The 26,282-nt window shown below is 35.2% G+C and overlaps 1 protein-coding gene across 2 annotated transcripts in view; it reads right to left on the minus strand.

The window, feature by feature from the left end:
* LOC129912756 (dopamine D2-like receptor) overlaps positions 1-26,282 on the minus strand; it is a 315,611-nt gene that overhangs the window by 86,557 nt on the left and 202,772 nt on the right. For both annotated transcript variants that reach the window (XM_055991152.1, XM_055991153.1), the window contains exons 5-6: positions 2,911-3,163; positions 2,558-2,856 (exon numbers count right to left, since the gene is read on the minus strand). In XM_055991152.1, the coding sequence (XP_055847127.1) occupies positions 2,558-2,856; positions 2,911-3,163 (552 nt within the window). The remainder of the gene's footprint in view (positions 1-2,557; positions 2,857-2,910; positions 3,164-26,282) is intronic.

Here is a 26,282-nt window from a genome sequence, read left to right on the forward strand (position 1 = left end):
CAAGTCTTTAGAGCTTTGTAACATGATTGGAATTATTCCATCAGGCCCTGGAGACTTGAAAGCTGAGAAAGAATCAATGGCCCATGCCACTTTTCTATTGTCTACTATTTGGGTACCTATATTTTTGTTTATTATATTGGGACCATTTTCATCAAGAGTTGTGACCTTGTCACAGCCTGGGAAATGAGTGCGCATAAGTAATTCGATAGTTTCAGAGCTAGATTCTGTCCAGGTTTCATCTGGGCATTTTAGGAAGCCCGGAGGGGAATAGACCTTTGACATAACTTTTCTAAGCCTAGCTGCATCGTTTGTGGACTCGATGTCGGTGCAGAATTGCCACCAGGCTGCTCTTTTGGCATAGGTAGTTCGTTTTTTATATGCGTTTTTGCTGATTTTGAAGAGATCCCAATCAGCTGGATTGTTACTGTTTTTAGCTCTATTGTAAAGCCTCCTAGAATGTAGCCTCAAAATGGAAAGCTCGTTTGACCACCATACGGGGTTGAGCTTTCTTTTAGCTTTGGGCAAGGGGCAAGAGCTTTCGTACGCTTTAATTATATCTGATGTAAATTCAATTACAAGTTTTTCTATAGCTGAGCTGTCTAACAGAGGTTGACTAACATATTGGCCCAACGATGAGGCCTTAATTTTACTATTATAGGCTTCCCAGTTAGTTTTCCTAGGATTTCTAAGGGGTTTGGGGCTTACAGCATCATGCCTTATTTGGAATGTTAACATTCTATGGTCTGAGAATGTAACATTACTTGACACATTCCAGTTACTTATCTCAATAGAGTTAGAGTTCGTGGAAAGTGTCACGTCTAGTACTTCTTTTCTGATTTTTGTAATGAAGGTGGGTTCATTATCTCTGTTGTGTATCACCATATTGTTTTTAATAATAAATTCAAAAAGTGACTCACCTCTTGTGTTTGTATCTGTACTGCCCCATTGCAGATGGTGGGCATTTGCATCACAGCCTGCCAGAAGATCCCAACCTTTCTTACCAACTTCTGCTACCAACTCGGTGAACGCTGCTGATGGTGGAGGCCCCGGTGAATCACCTGGCATGTAGACGGATGTTATGATCAGGGGCTGGGCCCCGTCTCTTTCACATTTGACCGTCGTCATATCAGCGCTACAATGGGGGGATAGAAGAAAAAGATTTAAAATTTTTTTCGCTACTATACATGTACGATAGTTACCTTCAGTAGGCCCTTTTTTGCAATAAATAATGAAATCTTTGGATTTAAGTCCGCAGATGTTACCGCTGTTGATCCACGGCTCTTGCACCAGGGCGATGTCTATATTATTTTTTGACATAAATGAGGTTAGGGTGGCAGATGCCAACTTGCTGTGTTGCAGATTGAGAAGACATAGAAACATATAGTTTTCACTGTTCGATCAGGAATCAATTAAGGCAGTTTTCTGTGTGAGTAATTTCTTTACTAAAATTCACAGTCTGGACAAAAATAGTATAAAATGAGTTTAAAAATATTTTTTTTCGCCTATTTTTATTTTTGAAATCGATTATTTCAAAAACTATTGGTTATATTATATTGATTTAAAAATTGGATTCAAATGTATAATTTTTCCTTTCGGAAATGGTATCATTTATTACTGTAAGTGTTGCCGTTGTTTCTTAATAATTTTTTTTTATTTTGATAATTTTTTTTTTAGAAAAATGCCCCTCCCACCTAAACGGGGAGAGATAGACCCCCTTCCAAAGAAAAAAATGTTTGTATTCAGCTCCTCTACAAAAACCCATTATCAAATCCTGGTGCCCAAGTTATCCTACTACGTGCCGAAACAACATTTTTGTTCTATACCTAAAAGTTCGAATTTCTGTATCTGGGTTGAAATCGAAAAATTTTTTTTTCTAAGCCAATTTTGAAGTGATTTTCATAAAAAATACCTCGATTGATTGAGAAATAGATATAGTTTTAGAATATATTTTTTAAATAGCATGTTGTTTTGAAAACATATACTTTAAATTGATGCCGAAGTTGGGCAAATGACGAAAAAAATGGAATTTTTGAACTTTGACAGCTTATAAATTCTAAGTGGTTTAACCGAGTTACATGTTTTATACATTGTTGAAAAGGTATATTTATCTTCTATCAGAAACTGTAAGAAAATTTTTTCAATGGGTGAAGGTCCAAAAAACCGTTTTTTGCCCGTAACTTCAGATTTCGGGGGTGTTAGAGGATTTTCAAATACCGTTTCGTATTCAGTGCGACTAGCTCTACAAAACCTGATAGGTCTCCGCCCGCGTATATTTTGAGTGTTACACCGTGTTATTACTCAAAAGGCTCTGAATTATTTATAGTTTCTGGTTAAGTTCTTCAGGTACTAGTACTTGAAAATGAGGTACTGGTACTTGAAAATGCTGTTTTAAGTACTTCGGTACTTAAGTACATAGTCGGTACTTAAGAACCGTTGCTTGAAGTATTTTTCAAGTACCAGTACCAAGAACTTAAGTACCGAGTACTGGTACTTGAAAGTACCTACTTGAGTACCGAAATACTTAAGTACTTTACAGCTCTGAATTTTACAAACTTACTTTCCAGTTTCTTCCACTACTGTTGCAAGCATGAATTCTGTAGATTTGTCGTTAACAATAACATGACAATCGTCGATATCGGGTGATATGGCATTTTCATCCTCCTCTTCATTGGACCCAGATGCTGTATTCGTTGCTGGCTCATCAGGCACTATGCGACTCGCACTTTTACTACTGTCTAAAGCTGTTTCTGCCAACCTCCTGGTTTGTGCTATATTCTCTATAACGCTCCCGCATGTTATTTCAGATAAATGAGGTTTACGGGCGGCTCTCTGCTTCCGAGCTCTGCTGCGTAACGCCTGAACATATAAAAACTGGTTATAGTCAGGAATTTGTGTTTTTATTTTTCTCACCTTGAATATACTCCAATACAAGAAAACCATTATGATACACGGTATTAAGAAACTGCTCAACGATGAGTACATTATAAAGTCCGTGTTATAAAATATACACAAGTCAGGATCACGATTTGGAGTGTTATTTAATCCTAAAACTATAGGCGATCCAATTGCCGCTGATATCGCCCAAACTAGAAGAATTGTTAAACAAACACGGCGGCTATTTTTATGCTTAGCGTATTTTATTGGTTGAGTAACTGCGATATATCTAAAATTAGAAAAAAGTAAAAGAAATGTCGGAACAAAAATTTATGTTTTAATTTTTCATTTACATAAACAAAACAGATTGACCAATTAAACTACTTAAATTATAAAAGAAATCACTTTTGATACGATTTTTCATTTGTTAGGTAGGTATGTCATGATTTGCTTCAAAATACTTTATAAAAATCGATTGATGTAAATTCTTCTTGCTTATCTATCGTAATGGCATTTTTTTCTTCAAAATCGATTGAACAATTTGCGCCTACGATCGACACTGAGTAGAGAAACAAAATATTAATTCTTTTCGCATCAATCGGCTTCGAGTTAAGACCTTCACTCTTAATCAAATACCAAGTGTAGATACTAATAATTTGAGCTTAGATTTTCTAATCGGAAATAAACGAAAAGTCATAATATAGTTAAACCTAAAAACTATAAAACAAAAGTAATAGCAGGAGAGCTAGTGAAACATCCGTGTAAGGTAGGGGAAAGTGGCCTAAAATGGCACCCCAAGGTAAAATGGCCCCCTTACTAGAAATCGTAGAATCGAACATAATTAGAAAATTTTATGAACGCGATTCTAATGTTAATCTGGCAAAACCGACATATACGAAGTTTTAGCAGCTTCAAGCCATTATTTAAAATTCGACAGGTCAAACTGTCTCTAACCACCTCAAAAAGTACACTCGTTATAGTTTTATGAAATTTTTTTTTGCAAAAGAGGAAGCTCTGGACGTCCGAAATCTGGAAAAAAGCATCCAAATTATTCGAAGTTCCAAAAACTACAGTATGGAGATGAGAAACCAACAGGAACAGGGTTTTGAATGACTCACAAAAATTTTGGGGGGATTAAGAACCACTTGTTCCAAGAAAATGGAAAAGGAGCCCTTTGACTCGATTTTTCAGTTAAAATCACGTATATTTGGACAGTGTGCCATTTTACCCGGGTAAATTGGATCAGTGAAATTTGTAGACGTCTTGAAAATTAAAAAATTTAAATACTTTTAGGAATTTTTTTAACTCGAAAAGCACAAAAATGTGAGAGTAATGTATTAAACTTTGAAAAGTATATAGCATTTAAGTTTGAATGTTACTTTTTTCGAGATATGGGACATTTCCCTTTGGGAGGCCATTCCTCCCTATCTCCTGTAAGGGTAGAAATTCTTATAGTGGTGATTCATAGCATGCTAAGTAAAATAATCTTGGTCTGGCAGCCTTCGCCTGTCGCACAGTGCGGTATTTTGACCAAACACGTGGTCATAAATCAAATTTCTCAATTTTGCCCTCGGGATTAAGCTTATGTCTCATAACAGGTAGATAACCAGGCTACTTTTTAGTGAAGTCTATCTATAAATTAGTGAACCCAGTTCGCGACACCATAAGTTGCAACTTGCACTATTTGGGTAAACACGATTTTTCTTTTGCGATTTTTATGAAAAGAGTAAAATTTCTAAGTGTTTTTTTTTTTAAATAAAAGTGATTTTGGTGAAAAAAATTTGATATGGATATTGACAATCAAGAAAAAAAAAAATCCAAAAAAAAATGTAATTGTATATGCACTCTTTTTTTTCATACGGAGGGGTGAAAGTATACACACTTAAAAAAATGCACTTTTTTCGTATTTTTTTAAAAATTAGTGTTTTTAAAATAGCGCCACACGCCGCAACATGGTCTTACCTATGTATGTATTACTAAACTACTGGATATGTAGAACAATCTTGCATTTCAAGAGCTTGCCCCTCCGAAAATTAAGAACCCTTTGAAAAAACTCTTCACTAATAGATTTTTATATTATTCCATTGAATGTATTATATTATTGAGAAAATTTCTCCAGGGATACCTTTAAAAATATGTACAAAAATAGTGTTTCAAATTTCAAAAGAATCATTGCAGTAGTTTTGAAGTTATGAGGATTTGAAAACGTTAGTTGTGGGGGAACGATTTAAAGTTTTGAACTGTGGAATAAAACATTCGTAAGCGAAGTACTAAAATTCTCATTTGGCTCCAATCGACCTTAAATTTTGACACAATATTTTTGATTTAATGCATTCAGTAAAAAATAAAAACAAAATTAAATTACAAATTTTAATGCAAATAAAAAAAAAAAAAACAAGAAACAGGGTTTCCCTGAAAAAATGATGTTTCAGTTTTTTTTTATTTAGGAACTTTGATATTTATTAGAATGAATTCTTTGGTATTTGACTAAAAACTACCAGATCATTAAATAATGATAAAAAAAGGTCCATAATATTGCAAAATTTTATACAGAATCAATTAAAAATAAAAAAAAAATTTGTTTCTAATTTTCATCTTTAAACTTAATTTCTGAAAAACTATTTTACAACTATAGTGAAAAAGCATAATAAACTACTAGCTTAAAGAAAAGTTATAGCACAGGTCCATTTTTTTTAGATTTTACATTTTTGCTGTTCCCCACTTAAAAACTTGTTACATATAAATTTTGTATTAAACACGTAAAATATCAGCTTTTAAGCTGAGGTGGAACTGGCCGCTCAAGTTTTTGCTTTGGTTCTGTTCTATGCATCCGCAAATGCGGAATATCCGCATGAATTAGGACATCCGCCCCCGCATCCGCAATAATCAATGCGGATTTTGGGATGAAAACAGACTATTAATGGAGATCTTTCTTTCCAGACCAAAAAAAGGGACAGTGCCAGTGAAGTCTTTAACGATAATTTCTACCCACTACACAAGGCAGTTTTTCTATGGAACAATTATTTAGTAGCGCGGGCTTAATTAATCAACCTCAGTGTAACCGACTTGATGCAGAGAAAGTGGCAGTATGACTTTTTATTAAGTCTAATGCACCTCTTTTTAATTTCTCTCACTAAACACAAATAATAAAAATGTTATTTATAAATGTATCATTATTTTAATCCGTTTATATTAATTTTGTATGTAAGATCTTAAACATCCGCATCGCGTCTGCACATGTTAACTTTCAAAAATCCGCATCCGCATCTGCATCCGCGGATGTGAAAAAGTCCACATCCGCAACATCCCTAGTAGGTACCCATACCTACAAAATTAACTTTTTTTTTAATTTATCTGGTGAATTTAGATGATATTTAGTACACTTTTTCATGTTATGCCTTTTTCTTTTATAAAAAACCGTTGGTTAGTGGATATTATTATATAATTATTCAATGATATTATGTACATTTGTTTTGTTTTTTGAAATTCGTATGTATTTTTTTTTTCTGCTCAAAAATTAAAAAAAATGAATGAATGATAAATGAGTTATTCGACTTGAAAAATATGAAATTTGTTTACTCGGTTGTCGGGAACTTGTAACCTAATCAATTTTAAGAAAAATTACAACTCGAAAACAAGTTCTATTACGATATCATCAGATAATAAGCACTACAATATCTGATATTTCAAAGCTGATGAGCTCTCTCTTCCCACGACTTAAGAGGGCTAAAACTCTCAGCATATGGTATTGATGTGTTTAACAATGTTAATTGTTTATTTTTTTGCCTTATAACGTGGACCACACTACTGTATTACATTTTTTGAATTTTAATCATTTTTTTTTTCACGGCTAATCGGGAGGTAAGCACATAAGTGGGTTTTACTGTACCAAGAAAATGAAAAATTTTCCTTCCAAATAACTTTTTAGCCATTTAGTACCTATTTGATGTGTCCAAATATTTTTTGGAAGGTTTAAGACCAAAATACCGCACTGTGCGTCATATATTTTTGATGCCGGGTACAAAGGGGTTACGGCAAAAAAATCGATTTTCGGATTTTTATTGGACTTCAGTCAGTTTTTTTTTTCTTTCGTTTGGTCCTATCGCCATAGCTCTAGCGTATCTCCTTCCGTTAGAAAAGATTCGATACAAAGAGTTTAAGTCAAAAAATTTTTAAATTGTATGGTACTAAGGGCGTAAGTTGACTTAAGGGGTAATAACACCTTGTAAACCATGAAATCGAGCGTCATATTCATCAGCGTATAAAACAAAGAAGAAATATTATTTTCTTTTGGTGTTTATTTATTTTAATTAAGTATATTAATAGGTAACACAATAGGCTAATGTTAAATTTTTTAATGATGTGAAATTTTTTAAATGGCGGTGTAGTTCAAAATGATAGTAAAAACCTGTGCTCCCATCGGGCGACCAACTAACTCCTACAGTTTTTAACCGATTGGGATGAAATTTTATGTGGAGCTTAAAAATACTATTCTCTAGTGAAGTACGTAGGATTTTTTTGAAATATTAATTTTTAAAGAAATGGCATTAGTTTGAAAAAATTACTTCATTCCACAAAACAAAATTCGTTGAAAAAAAGACCATAAAATCGTTAAATTTTAATATTTCAAACCTAATCCTAACACATATAATTATACTATTTTTACTCAGTACTTTTTTATAGAAAAAAATATTTATGGTTTGGTATTTCCGCAAAAGAATAATATTGCTGAAAACATCGCTCTTGGAAACATCGATGTAATCGAAGCTTCTAAGTATTTTTTTTTAAGTGAAGGGCACCAGGCGACTTCGACTCAAAACACGAATGTGGAAGAAAAACCTTTCTGAATTATTTTCGTACTTCTAGTACAGTTGAACCATAAAATTTGTTGTATTAATATAAAAATATAAATTTTTCCTTATTACGTGACCTTTCTTTATTTAAAGAACGTTATCTTCTTCGTTGGCTACAGGTCGTATTTTGATCTTACTTTTTCATTTCTGTCGACGTTTCGATTGTGCTTACAATCTCTCAGGACTCTAAGAAAAAATGTTCTAAAAATTGCTTTTATATTTAAATTTTATTCTTATCTTTATCCCAATGGCTTTCTTATAGTTCTGACTTGATTTCTTATAGTTTGTTTTCGATGTTGTTTAAATATTTTAAATTTCAATGAAAAATTTCTTGAAAAAGAAATTTATAATCATTGAAATTTCAAAATATAAAAACTGTTTTTAATACAGTCAAATAAGGAGAAAAAAGGGGTAAATCTCGGAATATATGTTAGTAGAATTTTTTTTTGCTCAATATCTTCCTTTTGCCATTCTATAACATATCTCAAAACTCTAGAAAAATCTCATGTCCGCTTGTCGCGATTTCAAGGTCAAATCGCGAAATGGAGATTTTCAAAATTAGCATAAATAGGCTATGGTATTATATACACATATGATACATGATTTCAAGGTAAAAATAATGAAATTTCAGGAACTTTTCATTTAGGAGTTTTTTTTCAGAACTGGCCTGATTATGACGATTACAACTCAACTTCAACTTTTTGAATCATTATACCTTAGAAACGGTGGGTCTAAGGAAAAAAAGTGTCATGACACTTTTTATATATAATAATCTGGTCTACAATTCTTGCATTGAAAATTTTTTGATAAGACTAACCGTTTTGCTGAAAATTGTGAAAAACCAGTTTTTGTGACCTTTGACCCCCCGTAAATTTTTTTCCAGGCCTCGGATCGATGAGGACTTTTAAGATTTAATTTATGATGGTGTTTCCAACAATCCTACCAATTTTCAGCTTGCTGGGAATTAATGTAACCTCGGATGTCTAAATTGACCGGACTAAAAGCTGTGAACCAGATCAGATCATTGTATTTATTTCCGAAACACTTACAAAACAAAATCCTGATTTTATTGTAAGCTTTTGATGGGCTAAAATCGACTCGTGAAAATTCGACATTAGTTTTCCAATTTTCTTTCTTTATTTTCAGTTTTTGATTATAAATTAAAAAAATACATTAATTCTTCTGCAAACATTTTATACTCTGAAGATAAAAGTTTAACCGGTTCCCAGAGCAGAGTAAATGTTTGACAGCTGAAAATTTTTTTCTAAAAAAATGTATTGCCAAAAATTTAGCTTAATTTTAGCTCCGAAACAAAATCCTCTCGAAAATACATTTGATCTAAGAATTTGGAAAGAATTTTGTATGTCAGTCTGTCAGTCTGTGAGTCTGTCAGTCTGTCAGTGTGTCAGTCTGTCAGTGTGTCAGTCTGTCAGTCTGTCAGTCTGTCAGTCTGTCAGTCTGTCAATCTGTCAGTCTGTCAGTCTGTCAGTCTGTCAGTAGTCAGTCTGTCAGTCTGTCAGTCTGTCAGTCTGTCAGTCTGTCAGTCTGTCAGTCTGTCAGTCTGTCAGTCTGTCAGTCTGTCAGTCTGTCAGTCTGTCAGTCTGTCAGTCTGTCAGTCTGTCAGTCTGTCAGTCTGTCAGTCTGTCAGTCTGTCAGTCTGTCAGTCTCTCAGTCTCTCAGTCTCTCAGTCTGTCAGTCTGTCAGTCTGTCAGTCTGTCAGTCTATCAGTCTATCAGTCTGTTAGTCTGTCAGTCTGTCAGTCTGTCAGTCTGTCAGTCTGTCAGTCTGTCAGTTCGTCAGTCTGTCAGTCTGTCAGTCTGTCAGTCTGTCAGTCTGTCAGTTCGTCAGTCTGTCAGTCTGTCAGTCTGTCAGTCTGTCAGTCTGTCAGTCTGTCAGTCTGTCAGTCTGTCAGTCTGTCAGTCTGTCAGTCTGTCAGTCTGTCAGTCTGTCAGTCTGTCAGTCTGTCAGTCTGTCAGTCTGTCAGTCTGTCAGTCTGTCAGTCTGTCAGTCTGTCAGTCTGTCAGTCTGTCAGTCTGTCAGTCTGTCAGTCTGTCAGTCTGTCAGTCTGTCAGTCTGTCAGTCTGTCAGTCTGTCAGTCTGTCAGTCTGTCAGTCTGTCAGTCTGTCAGTCTGTCAGTCTGTCAGTCTGTCAGTCTTTCCAAAAAATTATTTATAAAAAAACTAGTTTTCTAAAAAACGGTTCTAACGATTTTGAAATTTTTTTTTCTAAAAATGCATGTTAATATATCAATCAAAACTGCATACTTTTTTTGGAGATTTCAGATTTTATTTTATTTTTTTAAAAAACGAATTTTATTTTTTTTTACAAATTTCTATATAAAAAGTTTTAAAAATTTAAGCAACCCTAATTCTAAGAGCAAGTTCGTGCGACCCAGTCGTGCATTTTATTTACTATTGGAGGGGGGTCTATCTACCACCGTTTATTGCTGCAACGCAATGGTGTCGGAGCCCGAGTCGTAACTGGAATAGCTGTCAAAGTATTCAATGTACGCAAATACAAATGCACGAACACAATGCAACCCAACTGGAATCGGAGCCGCAGCCGGAGTCGGAAGAGATCAGGCACGTTGCCCAAGGGGGGGGGGGGACTCGGGTGCTGAAGTTGGAAAGGTCTTTTCAAGTGGGCTTGTGTGGTGTAAAATAATACGAAGGCAGGATATTTCATGAAATTTCATCAAATGAAATGCGTTAAATAATAACACTGGTTAACAAAATTAAATTTTTTTTTGTTGCCAAAACAAGAATATACTTTTCTGAAGGTTTTCGGTGTGCTGAATTCGAATCCAAAATCAAAAAAAATTAATCAGCTCCCGTTTTTGAAATATTACCGTTAGAAAATGCAGCGCTTCGGACCTTATTCTTTTAAATATGGAAAATTGTTTGAGCATCTTTAGTAACGGTTTTTATAAGAACTATTTACCACCTTTTTAAATCTGTTTAAATCTTTCCGATATCTTTTTTACTGCCCGAGATATCCTCAGTTGTTTGGTATTTTTATAAATTTTATAACGTCATTATCTTCTTTATGATATATATGAAGCCAAACCCACTGACTTCAGTTAAAGAAATCTCGGGCAATACAAAAGATATTGAAAAGATTTAAACAGGTATCGAAAGATGGAAAACAGTTCTTATAGAAACCGTTACTATATATGCTCAAACAATTTGCCTTATACAAAAGAATAAGGTCCGAAGAACTCAAAAAAACGTTTTTTTGCATTTTCTAACGGTAATATCTCAAAAACGGGAGCTGATTAGTTGTTTTTGACTTCGAATTCGAGTTCAGCACACCGAAAACCTTCAGCAAAGTATATTTTTGTTTCGGCAACAAAACCCTTGTAAACCAGTGTAATTATTATTGAAGCTCGATGAATTATAATTCATCGAGCTTCAAGTTGCAGCTAATTTCCAATCCTCAGTTATTGTTTTTTTTTTCATGTAAACCGACTTCATTGTTTATTTTTCAAAATTGTTTTACAAAATTCAGCCCTGATTTTTCAATCGTCAGTTAGACTATCAGAAAAATATGTCAATATAAAAAGAACTATTATTCGTAGGAATAAGGGGGTTTATTTGGCTATTGAAAAATTGGCTCTAAGAAAAAAAAATATAAATATAAAAAATCAATTAAGTTGTTTATACAGGAGAATGCCCAAAAAAACCAGCAGAATTTTTTTTTTCATATAAAAAAATTTGCCCTGAATGTCTCTCTTCCCCAACCTCAACAAAATTTCTTTAAATTTTATATAGAGGCAGCTCGTAAAATCTACAAGTAAACTAACATAAAAGTGCTTTGAACTGCAAGAGCAAGTACGTGCGACCCCAGTCGTGCGTTTTATTTTTAATGCTGCTGTTTGCTAGTTTTTTTTACAAAATGAACATGATGAACTTACGATCCACAGCCATTATGTGGATCTATTGATAAAACATACAATAATTGCCATTTTGGATGGGTCTTGGATTTAGATGAATAAGATTTGAAACTCTTGCAGAGCCATCAGCCATGTAAGCTAAATCCTTAAATTTTTTTTCTTAAATAGGGATGATTCCTATGTCACATAATAGATCTTCCTTAACTTTTACCAAAATTTCTGTTTTTATGTTATTTGTGAATTCATCTTTCCACAATATGCACTTAAAGTATGCGTTTTTAAGTGCATTTTACGTATAGAAGGCAATATTTAAATATATTTATTTTATTTTATCAACAGATCCACATAATGGCTGTGGGTTCTTAGTCCATCATATGTATTTTGCATAAAAACAAGCAAACAGCATGTCGATGATGAATCTCATGGAACTAAAACCAAGACAATCGGACTTTCCTGAAAATAGTTTTGCATGAACGCTATACATATTTTGAAATTAAAAATCGTCATAGCAATAATTTCCAGGGATGGTCTTATAAAAAAAGTCATCTTGGTTATTAACTGTTTTTATTACATTTATCATGTAGTATATAAGCTTTAACTTATAACAAAATTGTTCACAAGATTTTGGCACAAGCCCCCTCCGAAAAGAAATCCTGGCTACGGGCCTTTGAAGAGTTGACCAACTTTCAACTTTTGCGTACCACACATTGAGCCGTATGCATAAAAGGTAGCAAATGCTTTTACTAGTAAATTTTTATAGTAGGTACTTACGATTTTCCATATGCGTTAACGATAAATGCTGGAAAGGTAGTATTTACTAGAAGAAAAGTATTTACTAGTTTTGGATGAATTTTTATAGTAAATACTTATATTGGTATGCATAAAAAACTAGTACGAACTTCACTTTTGTAAAAGAGTTCAATGCAATAATTTTTTAGTATGGGAAGGGGGTCTATCTACCACCGTTTATTGCTGGAACACAATGGGGTCGGAGCCCGAGTCGGAGTCGTGAATAGCTGTCAAAGTCAGTGTTGCCAGGAGCGGCTGTTTATAGCCAAACCGGCATCTTCAAGTTTTCTCCGGCTCCTTCAAATTCTGATTTCCGATTTATCAAAATTTGGCTCCTTAAGTTTTCAATTTTGCGTTTTTTGGCCCCTTCAAAATTTAAAGCTTTTTAAAAGAACTTGATTTTTTTATATTTTGTTATGATCACACACCTTAAAAGTCTTCAAAGTAGAATCTGACATCTGAATAGCGCAGTTGTGAATGTACCTACCTATACTTCCATAATATTCATATATTTTGTTTCCATTTTTCCACAATCCCCGTCATCGGGGCTGAAGCCCTCCTCCCGAAATGGCTTTCACTATATATACAAATTTTAATAATGATCTTTCATAAAAAAAAATTAAATTTAAAAGCAATTGCGTTTTGAATTTTCTTTTTATAAGTGTGTTTTTAATACGACTGGGCTAAACTGGACAAAAAACGCAACCGGGGCTAAGCAATTTACTTTTTAAATACAACAACGACTTAGCCCCTCGTGCTTAGTTAAGCCGAGGGCTAAGATGGGCAAAAAACGCAGTCGGGCGAAGCAACTTAAGTGTTCAATACAACAAACCCTTAGCCGTGGGGCTAAGGTGTTGTTGCATTTAACATGTAAATTGCTTGGCCCCGACTGCGGTTTTTTTTCCAATTTAGCCCAGTCGTAATTACAAACACACCTTATGTCTAAAGCATATAAGTAGGTACTACTACTACATACTACTACTACACATATAAGTAGACGGGGGCTGGCTGGTGCCAAATTTCAATTTTTTTAAATTTATTTGATAGGTACATAGTTAGTATCTATTTGGTTGAAAACTAAAATTGATGCCAGCTGGAGTAGATAGAAATAAGTAAATCGGCAAAACTAGTATCATTTTTGCAAACCAAAGCTTTATTTGTCCTGAATAGTTTTTACTAGTGATGGGAACTATCGAATAAAAACTATCAAACTATCGATAGTTGTAAAGTATTTATTCATTCGATATTTTTAAATCATTCATTCATTTAGTTACTATTTTCATTCAAATAGTTTTTTCGTTCGATAGTTTATTCGATAGTTCATTCGAATAGTTTTTTCGTTCGATAGTTTATTCGATAGTATATTCGATAGTTTATTCGATAGTTTTTATTCGATAGTTTTATTCGATAATTTTATACGATAGTTTTTACTCGAATGAATGAATGAATGAATGAATGAATGAATGAATGAATGAATGAATGAATGAATGAATGAATGAATGAATGAATGAATGAATGAATGAATGAATGAATGAATGAATGAATGAATGAATGAATGAATGAATGAATGAATGAATGAATGAATGAATGAATGAATGAATGAATGAATGAATGAATGAATGAATGAATGAATGAATGAATGAATGAATGAATGAATGAATGAATGAATGAATGAATGAATGAATGAATGAATGAATGAATGAATGAATGAATGAATGAATGAATGAATGAATGAATGAATGAATGAATGAATGAATGAATGAATGAATGAATGAATGAATGAATGAATGAATGAATGAATGAATGAATGAATGAATGAATGAATGAATGAATGAATGAATGAATGAATGAATGAATGAATGAATGAATGAATGAATGAATGAATGAATGAATGAATGAATGAATGAATGAATGAATGAATGAATGAATGAATGAATGAATGAATGAATGAATGAATGAATGAATGAATGAATGAATGAATGAATGAATGAATGAATGAATGAATGAATGAATGAATGAATGAATGAATGAATGAATGAATGAATGAATGAATGAATGAATGAATGAATGAATGAATGAATGAATGAATGAATGAATGAATGAATGAATGAATGAATGAATGAATGAATGAATGAATGAATGAATGAATGAATGAATGAATGAATGAATGAATGAATGAATGAATGAATGAATGAATGAATGAATGAATGAATGAATGAATGAATGAATGAATGAATGAATGAATGAATGAATGAATGAATGAATGAATGAATGAATGAATGAATGAATGAATGAATGAATGAATGAATGAACTATTCGATAGTTCAAATCATTCAGTTACTAACTATCGATAGTTCAAATCATTCGATAGTTCCCATCACTAGTTCCCATCACTAGTTCCCATCACTAGTTTTTACCATTTTATTTAAGAAACTCGGAGAATTTTTTGTTCGTATTTAGGCACGGCAATGGGGGAGAGTACAATAACTAAGGCGGCAAGAATTGATAACTTGAGAATTGATAATTTGTAGAAGAGTTCAATACAATCATTTTTTACTATGAGAGGGGGTCTATCTCCTCCCGTTTAGGCGGGAGGGGCAATTTCTAAGATATGACGAAAAATAAGAAAAATTATTAAAAAACAACGGCAACACTTACAGTTATAAATTGCTTTTTCAAAAGCCAGAATTCCACACATAATTCTAATTTTTAAATCAAATTATTTCAATTAAATGTTCTCGAAATAATCAACTTCAAAGTCAAAATTTGGGGAAAAAAGTTAAAAAAAAAACACATTTACTACTTATTTTACCAAGTTAACCCCTTACCCTTGCTTGGGCTCACTATTATTGGATTTGGGGTGAGTGCGAGTTTGAGTGTAGGCAAATTTTCTTCACAATTTAAAAGTTTTTTCGAATTCAAATGAAACTTTGTACATACCCAACCTTGACCCCACCCCAAATCCTATAGTGTGCTTTAGGCATCTCACTTTGATACGCCTTGAATTTTATATTTATTTTTTTATTTTTAAGTATTCTTTTTAAAAATATCGCGAAATTCTTAGGACCAATTTAATGGCCTTAGCGAAGCAACGAAATTGTCTGAGCGGGACAGAGGATACAAAAGGGATTTTAAATCTTGAGAGCCCTCAAAGCGGACAAGGCATGATACTTTAAAGTTGAAAAGCTGTTAATATTGGCGAAAATAGACAAGAAAATGATAATCTGATGAAAAGGTAATTTCCTTATTTTTAATTTTCTCAAAATCTAGAAGGCATAGAAGCATATGGTTTTCAGTATTTGATTAGAAACTAATTAAGGCAGCTTATTTCATCTATTTATTTCATATTTAATGTCACAGTCATGATAGAAATTGTGTTCAATGTGTTTTTTCAAACTTTTTTCCACAAATTTTGAATATGAAATCGATTATATCGAAAACCATTGATTGAAATAACTTGGTTTAAAAATTAGAATTAAGTGTGGAATTCTGGCTTTTGAAAAAGGTATCATTTATAACTGTAAAAGTTGCCGTTGTTTTTGAATTATTTTTTTTATTTTTCGTCATATTTTAGAAAATTGGCCCTCCCGCCTAAACGGGAGGAGATAGACCCCCTCTCATAGTAAAAAATGAAACCCCCTCCCGTAGTGAAAAATGCTTGTATTTGACTGTTCTACGAAATTCCGTCATTATTTCTCACCGCCTTAGTTATCGTACTCTTGCCCGGCAATGATTTGAAATGGTCTTTTATGTATTTTATTTACTAAAGGTATCCTATTACAAAAATTATGTTCTAAATTTAATTTAAAAAAAATAAGTAAACGTTAAAAAATAACTTCGAAAACTGATAAAAATCGACATTTTGATTTTCTAACGGGAATATCTCCAAAACGTGATATGATAGAATTTTTCTGACTTCGGATTCGAGCTCAGCCTATAGAAAAGTATACCCTGGTTTCTGTAACAAAAACTTGTTGACCAGTGTAATAAGCTCATGTGAAACAACTTGGATTATTTAAAATTTTGGTTTTTAAGTATTGCTAATTTCATTTAGAACTCAATAGATAGAATGTACCTGTCAATTTTCTGCTACAAAATTTCAGTGCAAGAAAAAGTCCATTTTTCAATGTTTTATATATTAAATCATAGGAAATAATTTTTTTTATAAAGCCTTAGAATGGTTAAAATTTGTTTCTTAAAAAAAATTTTCTTCCTCGCTAACGCTCGCAATTTATATCAACTAACTTATCACTCTTTGTACATACAAAACTAGTAGTAGGGGAGCCCAGGAAGGGATTTCGCGCGTTACTCGAGCGCGTCAGAAAATCATATGGGGAGAAAGCTTGTACTCAGTAATGTACTTGTACCAAATATAAAAGCTTGATACAGTGGTCTGCGTTGTGGACAGCCCGTCAGATTAGTAAAAAAAAATCGATCCTCGGAAATACTCGAGCGCGTCAGATTAAGAAATGGTAGGTTAAGTACATCTAGAAAAGTGTATATTTCAATAATCTGACAATTTGAGCGTGGCATAAGAAAATGGGAGAGGCACAAAGTTGTAAAAAAAAAAACGTCACCTCGAAATACTCGAGCGCGATTAACTTTTTTTTTATTCTGAAGGGAATTTTATCAGGAACACGAAAAACATATAATCTGACGGTTTTCATGGGGCAATATAGCCAAAATTATCGATAAAGCATGAACGTACAGTTAAAAAAAAATACAATTTTTTGGTTCGTGTTGATGAGTTTTTAACGTTTTTGTCGAAATATCTTAATTTTGTTTGTCTTATTTACTTACACTTATTATGTGGATACGGATTGACTTAAAAAAATCTAAAGAATTCATTAAATTGGATAAAAAATAACGTGTCAAAGGGAATAAGCCCCAAAAGACGTTTTATATGGAATTTTCTATCGGAGAATATCCAGTCCGGTCCAACACTCAAATTTTTGTATCGAGGTAGAACGTGACATTCTTAACTTTATAGCAAAAGCCCCATCTTTAATAAATATAGAAGCTCTGATTGTCTGGTCATTACGTAATGTTCTTAGATTTGGGGTATTTTTTCTTTCGTTAAAGACCAGACGAGCAAAACTTATGAATTTAGGTACATTTACTTTTTAATAATATAATATCATACGAAAAAAAAGATTATCAAGTAAGTATCATAACCATTTTTGCTTATAGAAACACGAGATGACGACAAAGTTGAACAAGTGGAAACCAACCTGGAAGACGAATCCAGTTATTATGAATATTAAATTATTATTGATTGACCTTTGTATATAATATGTATATAATGTAAATTTTGTATTACATGCAGTAGGTAATAACCAGAAGAAACGAAAAATATTGTTTTATCCAAAAACTGTCTAATTTTTTTTTAAATTGTCAGATTAGCAATACACCTTAACATAATTGTCAGATTATCATTTAGGGTGACTCCGACATCGAGCTGAACCTACAGTAGAAAAATCTGACGCGCTCGAGTAACTTAAGTTAACAATTTTTTTTTACATTTTCAAAAATGATTTATAAGTGTAGGCCACGTCCAAATCGTCAGTTATTCAAATTGAACACTATTAGGAGTTCACTGAACGTACCCTCTCAAAATCTGACACGCTCGAATAACTTTTTTTTTTTATTTTTTCTACCGCTTTTTGTAGCCACCCACCACTGTCTTATCGTCAGATTAATATTTATCGGTTATCACAAAGTCAATGCGAGTATACCCTATTAATATCTGACGCGCTCGAGTATTTCAATGTGGCAGTTTTTTTTTACATTTTCTTAACGTGTTTATAAGCTCTTATCCCCACTTAAATGGAAAACTTCCATATACTTTTTTTCGTTTTAGAACGTAATCTTCGCAATCCAATAGGTCCCCATGGCGCTCGAGTAACTGCAAATTTAGCATCTCGGGCTCCCCTACTATAGAGATGCCGCTGAATATTCAGCCATTTTTAGATTCGTTTACCGTAAGCAGGGCTTTTTTAAACTTTTAACTACGAATTCCTCTCCTAAAAAATACTTAAAAAGGATATTGGCAAATTTTTCGCTTCTACACAGTTCAAATGACTATTTGATTTAGCGGGATTTAGAATCGACTGCAGTTACATATAGTTGATACAAAGTATTGTGATTTCTAAAAAAAAATTTTGTTTGGTCTGAGCTAAGCCCCCCCCCCCCCCCCCGAAATGAAATCCTAGCTACGGCTATGACTTGTATCGATTTTTATTAATATCAGCAATTAAATTAGATGTACCATTTTATCTGAACTATACATTATTGTATTGATCTCTCTGATGGTATCTCTTTGATGGAATATACATTTAAATTTTGTTAGTTTTGGATATGGCTGGCTAGGTACGTATGTACCCAGTGTAAACTAAAATTAGCTCTTACCTATATTATTTAACTAAGCCTGTACAAATCTCGGTTTTTGTTGTACAAAACTATACAAAGCTCGTAGATAATTGTAAACTTTTTTTTTAAATTTTGATACAATTTTAAAAAACGTCCGGGCTGAGGAAACGTTTCCCAAGCCCGGTACTTTCAATTGGCTATAACTTTTGTTGGAAGCTTGTACAAAACTCGAATTAGGTTGTACAAAACTGTACAAAACTTGTACAAAACTTTTGCATACTTTTTTAATTTTGCGATAGGTCCGGGCTGTGGAAATGCACGTTAGAAGGATATGGTTTTCAGAATTTGATAAGAATTTAATTGAGGCAGTTTATTTCATCTATTAATTTCATATTTAAACTCAGAGTCTTGGTAACAATAGTATTTAATGTGTTTTTTTTTTTTTAATTTTTTCCCAAATTTTGGTTTGAAGTTGATTATTTCGAGAACAATTGATTGGAATAATTTGATTTAAAAATTAGAACTAAGTGTACACTGTACAATTCTGGATTTTGACAAAGGTGTCATTCATAACTGTAAGTGTTGCCACTGTTTTTTAATATGTTTTTTTAAAATTGTTTTTAACTGAAGAGCAAGTACCAACAGGAAATCTACTCGTGCATTTTATTTTATTAAAAAAAAAGAACAACAATAATAGTTAAAAATTTCTTGCATCAGAACTTCCTTAGTGCATATTCAGCGATAAAATATCGAACACACCTTGGAATTTGAAGTGACATGTCAAAAAGCAATCCGTCATACGAAGTATTCTATGGGTCACCCCTTTCTGTCCCATCCTTCAACTTCAACGGATGGATTGACGGAACGGACGCAACGGATTCTATGGGTTGGGGCCTTGACGTTTTTCCTACGTACGCTTTTTTTTGACAAACGTAAGAAAGCGAGCAAAAGTTCAACCAGACTGAACTTTTGCTCGCTTCTGACATTTTTATCAGACATAGTTACAGTCACCAACATAATTATTGCGCCAAATGTGAATAAAAAAAAATAAATAATTGCAAAACTAGGTGTGTTTTTTAATTTCTCTTTATAGATGTTGCTTTAACTTATATTATAAGGGAAAAAACTTTGTTATATCCAGCGATATGACGTCTTTTTTCGGGTTGCCTTTCTGTTTGCTGGCTGTCACTCCGCTGTAGCTTTGATGACTAGGTGTTTATTTGTGCGGAATATTGAAAAAATAAAGGCAGACTATTGTGTGTATGCGCATGAAATGAATGAAATATTATTGAGTTATAGAATTATAAAAGGTAAGACGGAAGGAATCGTCTTATATGAACTCCTCGCCACTGCTACATTGCAACATGTAGTATAAAGTATAAAAACTCACCTCAGCATCATAAATTCTATGTATAGCTCTACTCATAATGATAAACAAAATGAAAGTGTGGTGAAATTTAATTATTTTTCTAATTTTTCTCGAAAACTAAGCTGTCACAAACGATTTTATTGATATACATGTTATATCAGAGCCCACTTGTGCGTCCCCACGAACACTTGACTTCAGGTTCCAATAATGTAAACATTATTTAACACATCAAGTTCCAATAAAGCATATCAAACGATTCATAATTGAATGCCTTTAATAGCGAATGATCGTATCCAATCTTATAAACATAAAAATGCATATCAGCACTTTCTGCCTTAAGCAACTTGTGTGGAAGTATCCAATGGATACCAAAGATATTTCATCATATTGTTACGAAAAAGAAGAATTCTGTTTCTAAAAACAATTATAATCAAACAAATCTTGATTTCTGGACAGCAACCACGTTGTTTAGAAATGTCACCATGACAAGTTGTCAAATGAATTTAATGTAAGAAAGAGATGTAAAGACAGAGACGACTAGCGTTTAAAGGGGAAATTGTGTGTGGAGAGTTTCGAAACAAATAAAAGGAGGCTGCGACAGGGATGACTTTCTTCTTGATCTTCAACCTCTTTTAAGGCAGACAGCGTAAGAAAATCATCTCATCTAACCAACAAAATTAACCTCTCGGGAACCAGAAATTCTTTTCAATAAAATTATCATCTTTCGAGATTATTTTCTTTTTATGATTTTTTTGTCAGACACATCTTTAAGGTTCTGCTCCTCTAGCCACTAATTCCACTTTATTTTTTCTTGGCAACGTCGAGATTTTGCAACACTGGTGTCAGGTGTGGGGTCATATTGATCAGAGCTAAGGATAGTTCTTACCAAAATGGACGCAGAACAATTGAAAGCACAGTTTGACTCTATAATCCAACTTATGAAAGATAACACCCTTAAAGAGCGCTCTTTTTGGGATGGCAAGTTGTCAGAATGGAAAGAGGAACTGAACCGGCGACAAGAAGCAACAGATGAACGAGTCGTTGCATTGGAAAAAACGTTCAGTAGAACATTTGATCCAACGGAAGTGCAACATTCGTCACCCCATTCCGAAGATGGAGCAGCTGGTGCAGCAGTCACGCAACAGCTACCAGCAAATCAAGTAGACGGGGGTAGACAAAAACAGAAGGAGCTACCAGAGCCTCGTATGGTTTTCCAACCAAGCGAAGTTTTCGAAACACCCCATCGGACTGTGGATGAAATTGCGAATCAACCAAAACGAACCAAAGCAAGTCAGCTTTATGGTGGCTCTCAGCCACGCTTCTTGAATTTTAGTGTCTTGCAACCATTTGATGGCCAAAACTCTTGGGTTGATTATGAGCGGCAGTTCTGCATAACAGCTACTTTCTACGGTTGGGACGAGGAGGAAAAAGCATACGCATTAGCAATGCAGCTGCGAGGTGAAGCCCTGACAGTACTAAGCGCACTCCCAAGCGGAAAACCAGTTAGTTTCGAAGCGCTTACCAAACTCTTACGGCAACGTTTTAGTCTCGATACTCATACAAGTTTTTCTCTCCTCCGAAACCGTGTGCAAAAACCAAAAGAAACACTAGCCGAGTTTGCCGTCCAGCTGCAACGTCTCTCCGTAGCTGCATTCCCAGGTTGTGCCGAAAAAGTGGTAGGGGAAATTGTATTGAGCCAATTCGTTGATGGAATTCGTGACGAACAGGTCCAGAATTTCGTCGCTATTGGACGTCCTCAAAGTTTGCAGGATGCTTTAGGAATTGCTCTGGATGTCACTACTCGCCTCGAGCGCCGTGGTCACAAACATGTTTTTATGACAATCCCCGATCAGAGTAAGAGAGACGACCAGAAACAAACAGCTAACGAAAACCCTAAAGATATCCGATTTTCTTATACGTATTCGGAAAACTAGATACCACTGGCAATGTAGAGCGGAAGCCAGTGGTGAAAGAAATCACCGCTCCCTCATTAAATAATTCATCTTTTGTTTCTCCCACAGAATCCCCACTAGAAACCGTGACCACGGAAGAAAATAAATCCAGCTTTGTTGGCGTCGTCGGCGAGGCCAGCATCAATTTATTCGCTTATATCGAAGGCAAAAAATGCTGCATGATCATTGACTCAGGTGCAAACATATCAGTAATTTCTGAAAACTATTTGCCTGAGAATGCAAAAATTGGTGGCTCTCCTCTTCGTATATCAGGTATATCCGGAGGTATGATCGTTTCAAAAGGCACAGTTGAACTTAAATTTGTAATTAACCACCAAGAGCACCAACACAACTTTGCCGTGGTGACAACGAATACGCCAAGCATTTTAGGACTAGATTTCTTAGTTAAAAATGAATGTTTCATAGACTTTGAAGAGATGTGTTTGGAAATTCGAGGCAGGAAACATCCGTTGCACCTTCCGTGTGGAGCTCCGAACAGTTTACTTCTCACAAGGGCATCACATCTCTTGCCAGCACGAACAGAAACGTTAATAAAAGTTCAGCATCCAACCGCTTTCGAAGGCGAATTTGCATCGGTCGAGTATTCTAAAAATTGTGATTTGCCTGATGGTGTCTTGTTGGGCAGAGGGTTATTGGAACCAATTGACGATGAAATTTTTATTCGATTGGTCAATACTTCTTCAAAAGACATCACCATTCCACGAAATAAAATAGTCGGTAAGATGGAAAAAGCTGAGATTTGTGAGATCCCCCTAAATGAGGATAAGAACAGCTTAACTACAATTGATGACCTGGTGACATGCTCAAAACATCTTCTCACAGAGAAACAAGAACGAGAATTCAGAAATTTACTTCAAAAATATTCTTCTGTATTTTCAGTGGGACCAGCAGACTTCGGACGGACAAATTTGACACAGCATACCATCAGTACTGGCGATGCGAAACCAATTAAGCTACCGCCAAGGCGTTTGCCGATAGCTAAGCGAAAAGAAATGGACGAACTCGTCAAAGACATGCTGGAAAGAGGTGTAATCGAACCTTCAAACAGCCCTTGGGCAGCCCCAGTAGTTTTGGTGCGAAAAAAAGATGGGTCCACCAGGTTTTGCGTGGACTACAGGCGCTTAAACGAAGTCACAAAGAAGGACTCATATCCGTTGCCCTTGATGGAAGACCTGCTTACATCCGTTGGAGGATCATCTTGGTTTTCCACTATGGATCTGCAAAGCGGTTATTGGCAGGTAGAGATGAACGCCGAAGACAAGGAAAAAACAGCATTTACCAGCGGCACCGGCCTATGGCAATTCCTTGTCATGCCATTCGGGTTAAGCAACGCTGGTGCTACCTTCGAAAGGCTAATGGACCGCGTATTGAAGGGCTTTCCTGTGTATTTAGATGACATCATTTGCCATTCAAATGGATTTGAAGAACATCTAGCTAAGCTTGAAGACATTTTTATAAGATTAAAGGATGCTAACCTTAAGCTCAGTCCAAGTAAGTGCCATTTTTTTAAGAAAAGCGTTAAGTTCTTAGGTCATATAGTGTCCGAATCAGGGTTGAGAACGGATCCTGACAAAGTGGAAGCTGTTCTACAGTGGCCAATCCCAAAAACTAAAAGGCAAGTCAAAAGTTTTCTTGGTCTCTGTTCCTATTACAGAAAATTCATCGGAGGCTTCTCGACTGTCGCAAAGCCATTATTCGAGCTAACTGAAGATAGACGTCGTTTTGAATGGAGCCCTACTTGTGACGAAGCTTTGAAGAAACTAAAAACAACTCTTACTTCTGCCCCCATATTAGGCTTCCCGATTGAAGCAGGAACTTTCGTCCTGGATACGGATGCTTCAAACGTCGGAGTAGGTGCAGTATTGAGCCAAAAACAGGGTGAGTCGGAAGTAGTTCTAGAATATTTCAGCAAGACGCTAAACCGAAATGAACGTAATTACTGCGTCACTCGGAGGGAGCTCCTGGCAGTAATTCTAGCTTCAAAAAGATTCCATCATTATTTATTCGGAAGGCGTTTCTTATTGCGGACGGACCATGCTTCACTTAGATGGCTATACAACTTCAAAACACCAGAAGGGCAGATGGCTAGATGGATCGAAATACTCCAGCAGTATGACTTCGGGATCCTCCACCGACCTGGAGCTAAACATGGCAATGCCGATAGCCTTTCCAGAAGACCCTGTGGCAGTTGTAAGGTGTGCTCTCGTGCAGAAGAAAAGGAAAAACTAAACGCCGAAATTCTTGCTCTTCAGGCAGTACCGTTGACGATGGAAGAAAGGCAGCGAAAAGATTCTACATTAGCAAAGGTAAGAACGTGGTTAGAAACAGGTAATCGTCCATCGAAGCAAAGCATTGTCGGAGAAAACTCAACCGTCAAAGCATACTGGAGTTTGTTCAGGCAACTTAAACTTGTTAACGACGTCATTTCGAAGGTCTTCAAAGGAGATTTGGGAAGAGACAGTTTCCTAGAAGTCGTCCCCAAAAGTTTTGTTCCAGACGTACTGGCGTCCCTACACAACAGTCCCTGCGGGGGCCATTTTGGACATAAAAAGACACTGGGTAAGGTTAAAAGCAGATATTTTTGGATAGGTCGCACCACAGATGTCAAAGTCTGGTGTCTAAGCTGTCACCAATGTACCGCTCGAAAAGGCCCTTCCACCAGGACTCGTGGCAGACTTCAACCTAGCATCACAGGTGCTCCCTTCGAAAGGATTGCTGTGGATGTTCTGGGCCCTTTACCACGTACAACGAATGGAAACCGATTCATCATAGTAGTAATGGACTATTTTACGAAATGGCCCGAATGCTTCGCTGTGGCTTGTCAAACTGCAGAGGTAGTTATTAGTAAATTAATCGACGAAGTCTTTTGCAGGTTCGGGCTACCTTATTTCATCCACTCTGACCAAGGTCGCAATTTCGAGGCGGAAATCTTTAGATGTGCAATGGAAGTCTTGGGTGTCGAAAAAACAAGAACTACACCTTTAAGGCCCCAGTCAGATGGGATGGTTGAGAGGTTTAATCGGACGCTCCTCGATTACTTAGCCAAGTTCACCTGTAGACAACAAACTGAGTGGGACAAACATCTACAACCGGCACTTCTGGCTTATCGCACGGCAGAGCACGAGTCGACAAACTTCTCTCCAGCCCTAGTAATGTTCGGTCGCGAGCTCAAATTACCCATCGACTTATTACGAAGCACCCCACCGGAGGAAGCAATAACAATTCCCGAGTATGTATCAGAAGTTCGAAGGAGGTTTCAGAATGTCCATCAAGTTGTCCAAGCCAACCTACAATTAACAGCAGACTCAATGAAATCCAGGTATGATTTAAAATCGAAACCTTTATCTTTTGCAGCTGAAGAAAAAGTGTGGTTCTACAACCCGAAACGACGAGTCGGTTTTTGCCCTAAACTTCAATGCGACTGGGAGGGACCGGTGGAGGTTGTGAAGTGTCTTTCGGATCTAGTCTACCAGATACGAATTCCTGGAACTCGCAAGCTGAAGGTGGTGCATTTGAATCGTCTGGCGCGGTATGTGGAGCCTACTATGACTCAGTTGGAACTTTGAGTCTTGAAGAGGGGGCTATGTTACGAAAAAGAAGAATTCTGTTTCTAAAAACAATTATAATCAAACAAATCTTGATTTCTGGACAGCAACCACGTTGTTTAGAAATGTCACCATGACAAGTTGTCAAATGAATTTAATGTAAGAAAGAGATGTAAAGACAGAGACGACTAGCGTTTAAAGGGGAAATTGTGTGTGGAGAGTTTCGAAACAAATAAAAGGAGGCTGCGACAGGGATGACTTTCTTCTTGATCTTCAACCTCTTTTAAGGCAGACAGCGTAAGAAAATCATCTCATCTAACCAACAAAATTAACCTCTCGGGAACCAGAAATTCTTTTCAATAAAATTATCATCTTTCGAGATTATTTTCTTTTTATGATTTTTTTGTCAGACACATCTTTAAGGTTCTGCTCCTCTAGCCACTAATTCCACTTTATTTTTTCTTGGCAACGTCGAGGTTTTGCAACAATATTATGAATCAGTTTTCATCCGCAGACAAAATGCTGCGTTAGCAATATACTTCAGAAATTTCCGATGTAGTGAGCTTAGAGCAAGCTGCAATCTACAATCAGAGGCTCATCATAAGTGCACGTGTTAGT

The sequence above is a fragment of the Episyrphus balteatus genome, chromosome 2 (genome assembly GCF_945859705.1).
Source record: "Episyrphus balteatus chromosome 2, idEpiBalt1.1, whole genome shotgun sequence".
Classification (NCBI taxonomy): domain Eukaryota; kingdom Metazoa; phylum Arthropoda; class Insecta; order Diptera; family Syrphidae; genus Episyrphus; species Episyrphus balteatus.